This window comes from Dendropsophus ebraccatus, chromosome 4, assembly GCF_027789765.1.
Source record: "Dendropsophus ebraccatus isolate aDenEbr1 chromosome 4, aDenEbr1.pat, whole genome shotgun sequence".
Lineage (NCBI taxonomy): Eukaryota > Metazoa > Chordata > Amphibia > Anura > Hylidae > Dendropsophus > Dendropsophus ebraccatus.
In genome coordinates this window covers 10712245-10725685 of record NC_091457.1, presented here as the reverse complement: position 1 = coordinate 10725685, position 13441 = coordinate 10712245, and the positions used below count along the sequence as shown (strand labels likewise).

The 13441-nt window shown below is 43.9% G+C and overlaps 1 protein-coding gene across 1 annotated transcript in view; it reads right to left on the bottom strand.

The window, feature by feature from the left end:
- Nucleotides 1-1190: 1190 nt before the first annotated feature.
- Nucleotides 1191-13441, bottom strand: part of OSBPL5 (oxysterol binding protein like 5) — a 61323-nt gene continuing 49072 nt past the window's right edge. The window contains exons 14-22 of the mRNA XM_069968070.1: nt 12993-13091; nt 12448-12545; nt 10239-10328; nt 9659-9795; nt 8338-8523; nt 7566-7683; nt 5824-5941; nt 5159-5261; nt 1191-2831 (exon numbers count right to left, since the gene is read on the bottom strand). Of these exons, the coding sequence (XP_069824171.1) occupies nt 2693-2831; nt 5159-5261; nt 5824-5941; nt 7566-7683; nt 8338-8523; nt 9659-9795; nt 10239-10328; nt 12448-12545; nt 12993-13091 (1088 nt within the window). The 3' untranslated portion in view covers nt 1191-2692. The remainder of the gene's footprint in view (nt 2832-5158; nt 5262-5823; nt 5942-7565; nt 7684-8337; nt 8524-9658; nt 9796-10238; nt 10329-12447; nt 12546-12992; nt 13092-13441) is intronic.

Sequence of the window (13441 nt, the reverse complement as noted above, 5' to 3'; positions counted from 1 at the left end):
GCTATACATCTGGTGGGCGGAGCTTTCTGCATCTCATAAATATCCAGGACTACTGGGCTCATGCACATAATGGAGAAGACTACTTATTGTCCATGTTATTCAGGAGGATATCTTTGGATCAGCTGCACAGAACAATGTGAGTGATACATCATTCTGTTCAGCTTCTCTGTCACTAGTTAATGCTACCCTGAGATAGGACAGAATAAACCTACTCACTGAGTCTCTTTAAGTATTATTATAATTTTTTTTACATTATACAAAACCACAGGGCGACATTGATAGTAATATATATATATATAATAATCTTTATTTAGTATATTTTTGTTCTGTGTGATGTATAAAGAGACGAGACAAACAATCTGAAAATAGATGGATTTGAATATTTTTGACTACACAAAATACATGAAATATGTCCTGCCCTACCCCCCCCAAATAAATATATATTAGATTTTATTCCCCTGATGCTAAAATAATTGCTGAAGTCTACAGAAATGGTTTTTCACTTTGTAAATGCATTACTGATCCCGAGTTACATCCTGTATTATACTCCAGAGCTGCACTCACTATTCTGCTGGTGAGGTCACTGTGTACATACATTACTGATCCTGAGTTACATCCTGTATTATACTCCAGAGCTGCACTCACTATTCTGCTGGTGAGGTCACTGTGTATATACATTACATTACTTATCCTGAGTTCCATCCTGTATTATACTCCAGAGCTGCACTCATTATTCTGCTGGTGGGGTCACTGTGTATATACATTACATTACTGATCCTGAGTTACATCCTGTATTATACTCCAGAGCTGCACTCATTATTCTGCTGGTGGGGTCACTGTGTATATACATTACATTATCTTATACTGATCAGTGGATTACAGGAAACACTGAGCTTTTGAATAAAATTAATACCGTAACTGCTTAGCTAAGCTCCTGTATTGCAGAAGTTAGTCTTTTCGACATCAGAAGTCTTTACAGAGAATTGTCAAGGCAGCAATTTCGAGTAGGAAACTCAGCAAAGTTCTGTACATGATGAGGAATGCTATAACATTTTAGCTCTGAGGCCTGCCGAATAATGAGTGCAGCTCTGGGGTATAATACAGGATGGAACTCAGGATCAGTAATGTAATGTATGTACATAGTGACCCCACCAGCAGAATAGTGAGTGCAGCTCTGGAGTATAATACAGGATGTAACTCAGGATCAGTAATGTAATGTATGTACACAGTGACCCCACCAGCAGAATAGTGAGTGATGCTCTGGAGTATAATACAGGATGTAACTCAGGATCAGTACAGTAACTTGTTTACAAAGTGACAACCTTTCATGTAGATTATCTCCATATATAAAACGGTGAGATGGACGTGGTTAGGTATTATCTTATATACCACACAGGGTAATGGTAACTAGAGATAAGAGCAACTCCAAATGTGCAAATCTTGGCATTTGATTACCGGTGGCTGAAGGAAGTTGGATGGAACCCTAGGGAGTCCTGGAAAACATGGATCCAGACACAGGCCACAGGCGGTCTCCATGTTTTCCTAGGGCTGCATCCTACTTCTACAGCCACCGATAATGAAATGCCCAGACTTCCGCGTTCGGGCAGCGTGCTCGGGTTGAGCTCATCCCTAATGGTAACTAATAAGAAGCGTAGATATGGAAAGACATAACGGATAAAACATCAGTCTGGGATGAAACATCTTGTCGCTTTCTGGATGCAGATTAAAGTGCTAGGCATGCTCTAGAATCAGAGACTGGTGGCAGGCTAAGGAGAAGGGGCGGTGGCGTGCCGGGACACGTACAGTCTCCGTCCATAGACAGTATAGAAGCCGTAAAAAAACAAACATCAAAAATACAAAAGGACGATACATCGATGACGGACGGGGGTGAAGGGGTTTGTGCCTCTTTATACCTGTGGATTTTGTGCTGTTTGATTGACTGAAATAACGAGACGTAATCAGTGCCGGACTGGCCCACGGGAGCACCGGACAATCTTCCGGTGGGCCCCCAGCTTTACAACCTGACATGTTGTTTCTCGCTGGTTCTCCATTAGTGGGTCCCAGGTTCATTTCCTCTGGCGGGCCCCAGATACCCCAGTCCGACACTGTATGTAATCAACGAAGTTTCGGAGCTTAGCAAGATTGTGATCGAAGAATTTCCGCCTTAAAGGAGCCTTACACTTCTATAAAAAGTCGCCCTATTAGCAGCAATCAAGATGGGGGCAACTCTTTATACACCAAGTCCGGATCTTCTTCATCATTCCTCCTACGATCACGTGGCTTAACGGTAGAGTGGAAGATATCGGTGATGATGTAGGAACATCCATCTTATCGACTTGAGAAAAGAAGAAGATGATGAGGGTTAATGTTTACCGGAGAAGTTTGATTTAAGGTGGAATTGCCCTTTAAGGTAGACGATCTGCAGTCAGGCGAGGACTGGGCGCTGCATACAGAACACGGTATGACATCTGCATAATTCTATCGCTTCCTGTGTGATATAACCGCACGATATTCTGTAGGTCATGCTTGCTTGTTAACCCTGTGTTCAACCCATCACCTGCTAGGAAGGTGCTGAGGTCGCACATAGGGACAATATATGGAAGCAACCTCCACCCCCTCAATGTCCAACTACTGGGGTGGGGGCGAAGTTCTTGTTGGAGGTGACAACAATTGTGTCGTCCGTGATTCGAGTTTATTTAAACACAAAGTTGATGAAGAGCTGACAGGCGAGGAAAAGGCAGAGAAGGAGCCAATGGCGGGAATTCAGCAAGGAGGCCCTGGATGGCGAGCATGCAGAAAGCGAGCGATGACCGGACAGAGAGCTGAGGCTCCTATAAAGAGAGAGACGAGAGGGACGTATTACAGCAACGCTACAGTAAGAGGAAGGAGGCGAGAGAACAGATAGAAAGAACGAGAAGTATCAATGTCATCTATAATAGTAACCAGGAAACTCCACCCAGGACTCTATTACTTATACACAATCATATACATAGGGGGCAGTGTTATAGTAGTTATATTGTTGTATATAGGAGCAGTATTATAGTAGTTATATTCCTGTATATAGGAGCAGTGTTATAGTAGTTATATTCCTGTATATAGGGGCAGTATTATAGTAGTTATATTCTTGTATAGAGGAGCAGTATTATAGTAGTTATATTCTTGTATATATGAGCGGTATTATAGTAGTTATATTCTTGTATATAAGAGTAGTATTATAGTAGTTATATTCCTGTATATAGGGGCAGTATTATAGTAGTTATATTCCTCTATATAGGAGCAGTATTATAGTAGTTATATTCTTGTATATAGGAGCAGTATTATAGTAGTTATATTCTTGTATATAGGAGCAGTATTATAGTAGTTATGTTCCTGTATATAGGGGGCAGTATTATAGTATTCTTGTATTATAGGAGCAGTATTATAGTAGTTATATTCCTGTATATAGGGGCAGTATTATAGTAGTTATATTCCTGTATATAGGAGCAGTATTATAGTAGTTATATTCCTGTATATAGGAGCAGTATTATAGTAGTTATATTCCTGTATATAGGGGCAGTATTATAGTAGTTATATTCCTGTATATAGGAGCAGTATTATAGTAGTTATATTCCTGTATATAGGGGCAGTATTATAGTAGTTATATTCCTGTATATAGGAGCAGTATTATAGTAGTTATATTCCTGTATATAGGAGCAGTATTATAGTAGTTATATTCCTGTATATAGGGGGCAGTATTATAGTAGTTATATTGCTGTATATAGGGGGCTGTATTATAGTAGTTATATTCCTGTATATAGTAGCAGTATTATAGTGGTTATAGTCTTGTATTATAGGAGCAGTATTATAGTAGTATAGTATAGTATATTATAGTAGTTATACTGTATATTCTTGTACACAGGAAACAGTATAAGGCCATGTTCACATGTCGTAAGAGATCGGCCGTTCCGTGACCCGGCCGGGTCACAAAACAGCCGGTCTCTGCAAAGATCATCTGGCCGCAGTATTCTGATGCAGGTGCATCAGAGCACGCCCACATTAGAACTCATAGAACAGAATGCCGTTTGCTTCATTGTGTGAACTATCAGGTCTTTCTGCGGCCGCAATTCAGTGAATTGCGGACGCAGAAAACTGACATGTCACTTGTTTGCAGCGCCGAATGGGATCCCGACCGGAGCGTATACTATGTGTATACGCTCCAGCCGGGATCCTATAGAAGAGCATGCTGTGTTCCTAGGCATGCAAAGTACGGCCATTGTTACCGATGGCAACAACGGGCGTACTTTACGCTGTGTGAACATAGCCTTATAGTTGTAAGGGTTAAAGAAAGAACAGGAAGCAGTGTCAGGCAGAGGAAAACACACCTCCCAGGCATGGTATGAAGCATGTAAGAACATTAGACAGCTTGAATAGTACACGATAGTTGACGTGGAGCAGAGTAGTAATTCTGCATTCTTTTTACTGTAAAGGAGCACTCGTTTTTAGTTTTTTTCATTATTAACTCCCCGGCTGCAGGCTCCTCCGTATACTCATTCGTGATGATTGCAGAAGTCAGACCCTCTCTATGCATTTATATGAGAGCGCCTCCATATTGCTGCATTAAAGACACTTACTTCCAGTCTTCAAAACCCCTGAGGATAGAAGAGGGGTCAGAAGAGATTCCAGACTGACTCTCCCTATGCCTCTCCAGCGCTGGATAGCCGATCCAGGACCCCCCGCCGAACTCTGGGATCTCTTGCACTGCTGACGTCACAAATTGGTTGATGGACAGCTAGCTCAGCCAGTCAGTGATTGGCTGAGCGGCCAGTCCATCAGCCAGGATGGGCATTTTGGCCACTAGTTGTGACATCATCACGGGGTCCCAGGGCAGGTCAGATGGCGTTTTGTAAGCACGTGGAGAGGTTAGCAATGCTTCATTGCTGTTTTCCCCCCTGCCGACTGTCAAATATTGAAATTGCTCAGACTTCTCCTTTAATGGCTGCACAAACAATATAGCAATTGTTTGTGCAGCCCAGATGAGCAATTTATTGTACCTTCTAAAGACACTGTAAGAGAGTGCCAATTTTGCTGATCGGTGCTCATTTGGGCGTCTAAAAGGACCCTTAGACATCAGAGGACGTTCCGTGCAGTGTACTGTAGTTCATATAATAATGATTATTACCGATTAATATCCTGCTGTGTTTTCTGCAGAGATAAAACTGCCGCCTGGATTTCTTTCAGTTCATGTTTCTCTTTTCCGCACTGAGAACACGGCCCCCGAAATCCTATAACAACAAACAACACAGAACAATGTCATGGCTCTATGTCTCCACCTGCTGGCAGCTAATGGAATGACAACGGATGTATTCTAAATAAAAATTCTGTAAAAAAAAATTATAAATGTAAATTCTACCGGAAACCGGAAATGTAAGACCCGCCCTGAAACACTTATTATAGTTGAGAGCCTGCTACTAGGCAGAGTATTACCATATGCACGATACAGCCGCTGTATACACTCAACAGTCACTGGGACTCAATCGCTGGTTGACTTGCCAACGCTGGAGAACGGGTTTCACAAGGTGGTGAACATCCACTGTACCCAACCCAACCCATGCCCACCATGGTGGCTCCATCAGGTAGTGCACAGGGGTGGGAGCAGAACTCACCCGCTCCAACATATTGCAAACATGGTTACAGTGCAGTAGGTAGTTATTACTGATTATATACATATATATATATATATATATATATATATATATATACACATGTGTGTGTATATATATATATATATATATATATATATAATGTGTGTTCATTGTGGATGAGGTAGGAACGTTCTAAACAAACCATCATCATCGGAGGATTCGTGTCTGGGCTCGGGAGTGGAGCAGCTGCTCTCGGTGGTCTGGCTGCTGATGGACGGCTGCTCGCTGGCTTTCCGGTGTCTTCCTTCTTTGTTTCCTCTCTAGTATAGTGAATAGGAAATGAAAAATAATTCCTTAACAACGTCACACCTTAAAATAGACACAATGGGGGAGATTTAGCAAACATGGTGTAAAGTGAAACTGGCTCTGTTGCCCATAGCAACCAATCAGATTCCACCTTTCATTCCTTACAGACTCATTGGAAACAACTGGTGTCAGAAAGTTATATATATTCATAATTTAATTCTATTTCCGATTTTTAAGCCTCCCAGTACTTATCAGCTGCTGTATGTCCTGCAGGAAGTGGTGTATTCTCTCCAGTCTGACACATTGCTCTCTGCTGCCATCTCTGTCCATGTCAGGAACTGTCCAGAGCAGGAGAGGTTTTTTAAGGGGATTTGCTCCAGCTCTGCACAGTTCCTGACATGGACAGAGGTGGCAGCAGAGAGCACTGTGTCAGACAGGAAATAATCCACCACTTCCTGCAGGACATACAGCAGCTGATAAGTACTGGAAGACTGGAGATTTTTAAATAGAAGTAAATTACAAATATAGATGACTTTCTGACACCAGTTGATATGACAGAAACAATTTTTCGCTGGAGTTCCCCTTTAAATTCCTTCCTCACCCTGCGGCAGTCTCGCACCCACTCCTAAAATTGAAGGCCAGGAACAAGAGAGGGTTGGAGAGGGTTGGAGAGGGTTTATGTGAGACTTGTAATAGACCACAGCCAGTCAGGATATTCATTAAAACTTCTTGGCAAGTTTGTAGCAGTATAACGGTATATGGAATTATCAAAAGTCTCATAGACTTGAATTGCAATACAAGTTTATTCAATGTAAGTTTTTGTGACTTCTGGCAATTCCATATACCGCTGGACACAGATTTTCTGGGAAGTTACTCTTTAAGGCTATGTTCACACAATGTATTTTTTCGTATTTCTACGGCTGTTGTTGCCGATTGCAACAACGGCCATCGTTTATATGAGAAAATACGTTGGCCGGGTGTCTATGGGATCCCATTTGGAGCGTTTACACATAGTATACGCTCCGGCCGGGACCCCTAGCGGCGCTGCAAGCAACTGAAGAGTCAGTTTTCTGCGGCCGCTATTCACTGCAAGCTTTATAGCGTGCAGTGGGGGCCGAAAGATCATCCGGCCGGTACTGCAGTACAGTCCGGGATGATCTTTTCTGAGACCAGCCGTTCCGTGACCTGGCCGGGTCATGGAACAGCCGGTCTCTTACGCCATGTGAACATGGCCTAAGTGTTTAGGTTATAACAGTGCAGCGAGACGCTAAATTTTCACATGTATCTTCAGACCTATATCTGTTAGTGGAGGTTCTCAGCAAGGGAGAAGGGACAGAGAGTAGTCATACATGAAGATAACATTGATGATCGCTGGTCAGCCTTCCCCCCCATGCTAATATGGCTGATAACAGAGAACAATAAAAAAAGACTCATCTATATAGCCAATCTGGATACAGTTACAAATCACTAGGATCTGCTTTGTAAGTGTCCGGATGAATTGCTGATTTATAGCATAACTGTTAGTGCCTGTTCCATTCATCTAAATGGGGCTTACAGAATTCCACATGCCATTTAGATGAATAGTACTGCACATCTGCTTAATGTGAACAGGACTTTATATAAGTGAGACGTCTGTACCTTGTACTGGGGGTCTCCACGCGGGGCCAGCATGCTGGTCAGGTTCCTCTTCACGGTTTGCAGAATTCCATCCTTCTCGTATTGCGCGATGTCAGTCAGCGGATGCCAGGGGCGGGTGCTGCAGGGGTCGGGACATGTAACTGGTTAGTCAGATGCAGCAGAGGGGGAGGGGGGGAACAGCTTAGGTAATAGATGGCAATACATTACTAGCCAAGGGCTTATTATGTCATCCACAAATGGGCTGCAAAAGGGGAGGAGTTCATGTAAACCCCGCCCACCTGTGGGCATTTTGGGGAAGTTTCTGGTCAGGGCTGTAATGTTCGGATCTAAAACAGGGATGGGGAACCTTCGGCCCTCCAGCTGTTGCAAAACTACAATTCCCATCATGCCTGGGCAGCCAAAGCTAAAGCTTTGGCTGCCCAGGCATGATGGGAATTGTAGTTTTGCAACAGCTGGAGGGCCGAAGGTTCCATGGTTTGATGGGAGTGCATCACACCTCCACCTTTATGTGTTGCTGCGGCTTTAGGGCCCGTTTACACTATGGAATTGGAGTGGAGATTCCACACGGCGCCGATTCTGTAGTGTGAATGTGCCCTTAGATGGAATCAGCTTCCTTCCACATCAATGTTCACAATGTAATTTGTATGACGATTAACAAGTAGGATTGGGGCAAAGATCTGGATGGTTGTTTGGGTCTATTATCAACACATCTATTGACTATAAAGGTTTTCCTACAGAATTGATGGTAGTTCCCCTTTAAGAAGTTACTCACTCCTCATACTTATAGCGCCATTCTGCCAGCATCTCGTCATACATAAAGAGCTGTGGACTCCACTCTTCTCCCTTCTCCTTCCTCTCCTTTGCCGCCTTCCGCTGAGCTTCCTCTATAATATACTTTTCATCGGTGGCCTGGCGCTGGTTTCCTTCGTTGATGGCGCTGGTCACATGCTGCCAGAGTCTGTAACAGGGACAGTCAGTCAGCCATGATGGCAGCGCCGGAACCATTCAACTACAGACGTCCTGTTCCTGACTGACCCCATTGGCTTATAATGGGTTGCAGTATGGCGCCTATTGATCTGATGGGAATAATAGAGCTGTGATTTTTCTTCCTGTCAAATCTGACAGAACTATTGATGTATGTTCCGAATGGAACCTCTGATGGTTCTGTGCATCGATAATATGTTCTTACACACTGTATTGATTATTAAAGGGGTACTCCAATCAACTGGTATCAGAAAGTTATAGAGATTTGTAAATTAATTCTATTACAAAATCCCCAGTCTTCGAGTACTTATCAGCTGCTGCATGTCCTGCAGGAGGTGTTGTATTCTCTCCAGTTTGACACAGTGCTCTCTGCTGCCACCTCTGTCCATGTCAGGAACTGTCCAGAGCAGGAGAGGTTTTCTATGGGGATTTGCTCCTGTTTTGGACAGTTCCTGACATGGACAGAGGTGGCAGTAAAGAGCACTTAGTCAGACTGGAAAGAATACACCACTTCCTACAGGACATACGGCAGCTGATAATTACTGGAAGACTATTTCAAATGTTTAAGTCTTTCAGTACTTATCAGCTGCTGTATGTCCTGCAGGAAGTGGTGTATTCCCCCCAGTCTGAGACAGTGCTCTCTGCTGCCACCACTGTCCATGTCAGGAACTGTCCAGAGCAGCAGCAAATCCCCATAGAAAACCTCTCCTACTCTGGACAGTTCTTGACATGGACAGAGGTGGCAGCAGAGAGCACTGTGTCAGACTGTAAAGAATACATCACTTCCTACACGACATACAGCGGCTGATAAGTACTGGAAGACTGGAGATTTTTTAAAAAGAAGTAAATTACAACTCTATATAACTTTCTGACACCAGTCGAGTACCCGGGAGAGTATATAGTGGATGTGGCATTACTGCAGGTTACTGTCTAGACCAGGGGTAGGGAACCTTGGCTCTCCGGCTGTTGCAAAACTACAACTCCCATCATGCCTGGACAGCCAAAGCTTTAGCTTTGGCTGTCCAGGCATGATGGGAGTTGTAGTTTTGCAACAGCCGGAGAGCCAAGGTTCCCTAGCCCTGCTCTAGAGGCTTGCCGGTCATCATCACCTCTCAGACTCCATCTCCGTCTGCTCCTCGAACAGCACGATGTGACGCTTGAGTCTTTGCCTTCGGATCTCGGCTGTGGGATTCCAGAATATGTCCCTGTGGCCGTTGTGGACGTCATTCAGATAAACCTCCCGATCCTGTAATAAGAGCACAGTGCTATGGTTTAAAGGGGCTCTCTACAATCTGCTAGTTATAGGAGGGCCTTATTGATAAACAGATCCCAAAGTCTTCCTATTCTGAAACCCCCATTGATCAACCTGTCAGCAAGTGCTCAGCTTTCCTGCAGCGCCACCACAGGATGAATGAGGCATTACACCGCGTCTATTCATCATCACCATCACTCCATCCCAGTATGAGAGACTGGAGGCACAAGTATCAGGTTGATGGCCGGCAAGGTGGATAACCCTACATAGGTTGCGGCACCATGGTTGACATCACCTATAGGGAATATCCTATTTTGACATGTCGTACAGCACTATAACTATGGACAAACCCAGAATTCCCATTATCCCTTTATATAAGGATTCACAACCCCCTCCCATTACCTAGAATGACGTCCTACTTTACATAGGATTCTCACCCAGTGTCCGTCCAGGTTTGCCAGAACTTCGCTGCCGGTTTTGATCTTCCCACAGATCTGGTTTAATGTGTCGCTGCCCCCGAAGAACGGCTGAAAGATAAACGTGAGAGCCATTAGCATACAGAGTAGCAGGGTGTACAATGGGGACCACTCAGGAGTTGTATATAAAGACTGTTGGGTTGAGTTGAGGGCCGACCTGCACCATATTTACCCAAACATACATGTGGGATGGTAAAACCGATAAGCCGATAAAAAAAAAATTGACTATTCGAGTCTGGCTTGATATTCTAGTTCCATCAACATGTACCTAGTTGGTAAATCTGGCGCACGCTTCATGGGGGAGAGATACCTAGAGATCACATGAAGTGCCAATATTATTAGGGAATCCATCCGCTCTATTTCGTGCTCAGTCATGGGCAGATAGCCAATAGGGAGATGGAACGAGTGATATCTGTTTCTTAGCTGGTGGTATAAAATGATGTTTTACCTCTAAGCTCAAGAGTTGTTTAGGCCATGCTGAGCTGCAGCATGCATGCCCCCCCCACCTTCTCTGTCCTACGTGACTGATGTACAAGAATCATTGCTGGAAGCCAAGCCCTGTACATCAATCATGCATAGCAGGGAGGGTGGAGGAGAGAGGTGGCATGCATGCTGCAGCTTGGCATGGCCTAGAGAACTCTTGAGCTCAAAAGTCCTGGTCATCGAGCAGGTCATGTAGGCAGTGCTGAGCTGCAGCATGCATGCCCCCTCCCCCACCCTTCTCTGTCCTACAAGACTGATGTACAAGAATCATTGCTGGAAGCCATGTCCTGTACATCAATCATGCAGAGCAGAGAGTGTGGAGGAGGGAGGAGGCATGCATGCTGCAGCTCAGCACGGCCCAGACAACTCTTCAGCTTAAAATTCCTAGTCATGTGATGGGCACACAGCTGAATAGCTCAGATTACAGCACTGTAACTAACCAAGAACCTGTATATCCAGTATATGGGGCAGAATAAGATCTATGCCCCTGCTCAAGAGTCGTGGAGGCAATGCTGAGCTGCAGCATAAACTCCTCCTCCCCACCCGTCTCTGTCCTCCATGACTGATGTACAAAACAAATTGCTGGAAACCCCGCCCTGTACATCAATCATGGAGAACCGAGAGGGTGGAGGAGGGAGGAGGAATGCATGCTGCAGCTCAGCACGGCCTAGACAACTCTTGAGCTTAGAATTCCTAGTCATGTGATGGGCACACAGCTGAATAGCTCAGATCACTGCACCGTCCAGTATATAGGACAGAATATCAGTAGGTGTATACCCCTGTTCAAGATATCAAGGAAGGAGGAGGCGGACACTGATTTCCTAGTGATTTCCCAGTCCCAGAATCTTGTTAGGGGACATGACTGGTTCTGGTTCCTTGGTGTATGTGAATGAGGAAGAATCATATACATATAGAGAGAGAAATATTTCATTCTAGCCACTGAGGTCCTGACAGAAATACAGACTGAATGTTATATTCCGTTTCCTCACTATTTTTAGTTTTGACAGCTACAGCTTATTTATGCATCTGTTGTGTTGCTGTCGCTTCATTCCGCAGCTTTACGATCTCCTTGAGAAAATCATTTCCCGTAAAACGATATACTGCGGGGTCCCAGGTCGCTGCTTAGAGACACCACCATTCCCAGATTAATATATTCCTGGATCCGCTGCTGCCAAATATGAATCAGCCCTGCTGCTGCTTATACTCAATGACTTTTACACCTGAGGAAGCACTGACTATTAGGCTACATTTACATTTACCTCTTCTGTTCCAGTTATTGTTATTTTCGCCTGGATCAGCAAAACCAAATAGTAAAAACCAGGCAGGCTGAAACCTCCTATTCTGACTAAGAAATCATGAATTAACTTATAGGGTGCAATCAGTCATGTTGGACTTACGAAGTATGAAATATAGAAGTACAGATGTTAATGTAGATTTTTTTTTCTCCCGAGAAGACAACAGGGAAATTCTGCAAAAAATACTTTGCTAATCTTAAACAGAATGAGCATGTAATGGATTCTAAATTACACTCTGCAATACCAGAAAAAGGGCAATCCATCAGCCATGGTTTACCAAGAGGTTTCCTCCACAGGGGGTTTTACCTTTACTAAAGTGCTGGAAGATGACTCATTGTTAGACAAGGATTTGCTGTGTTTAGCACAATTTTTGATGTATTAATATTTCTTACCTTTAACTTAAACTCCAGCTCTGTTGTGTATCCGGTTTTCTCACATTCAATTGTAACTTTTCCTCCAAGTTCCATAGTCATGGTGCCGTACAGAAGTCCTGTCAGAAAATATTTTGATTGATTCTGATCAAAATTAGATGTGTAACAAAATATACAGATATCAATTACCCCTTCCCCATAAATCTTAGTTTTTCTTACCGTAGCTAACTAGACACTACCAAATGTACTGTGTGATGGCTGGTAAACAATGAAGGGGATCTAGTACTCACCAAAGCACAAAGAATCAGAGCCCCACTAATAATAGTGGTCTATTAGGATTTGGGACTCTATGCTAAGTCTATGGAGCCCCTGCCTCCTGCCGGGAGACAGTGGGAGACGCGTTCATACAAGTGCTTCTCCTTGCTTCTCCTAGGGATCAATGGGGTCTGATCATCCTCAACTGATCAAAATGTTATACACGTCTATATGACATGTCCAAAGTTTAGTGGCTAAACTTTTGTCCTTAGCCAGTAGTTAACCCTATCAATCGTAGCACTTTCTCATACCTTTACAGTGAGCGTATGGCATGGTGATGATGTAATCCTCGTCGCGGGTCATAAATGTCAGCCTTGCTTTTCCATCTAGTATTGCAGACAGCGAGTTTCCTATGAAAGAAATGCTGAATAGTTTTAAGCATACCCAAAATCTGCTAGGTTTTGCCTTGGTGAGGTCACAGCACACCACATACTCCTCTCTGCTATATCATGACATTGCGCTGGACGAGAGGGAAGCCTTGATTTACCTCTAAGGAACGGTGTGGGTCATCTGTAGCAGACAGACTCGTTCAGCATCCAGTTACACAGCCCAGGCTTGCTTAGTCTCTCTCCCTCTCCTGCCCATAGCACATGCTAAACCCCGCCCCCAGTTCCTGTAATTTGTCCTGATCAGTCTGTTACTAGAGACAGACTTCCCGCGACAACAGTCAGTGGACAGCAAATTGCACAGACATGAGACA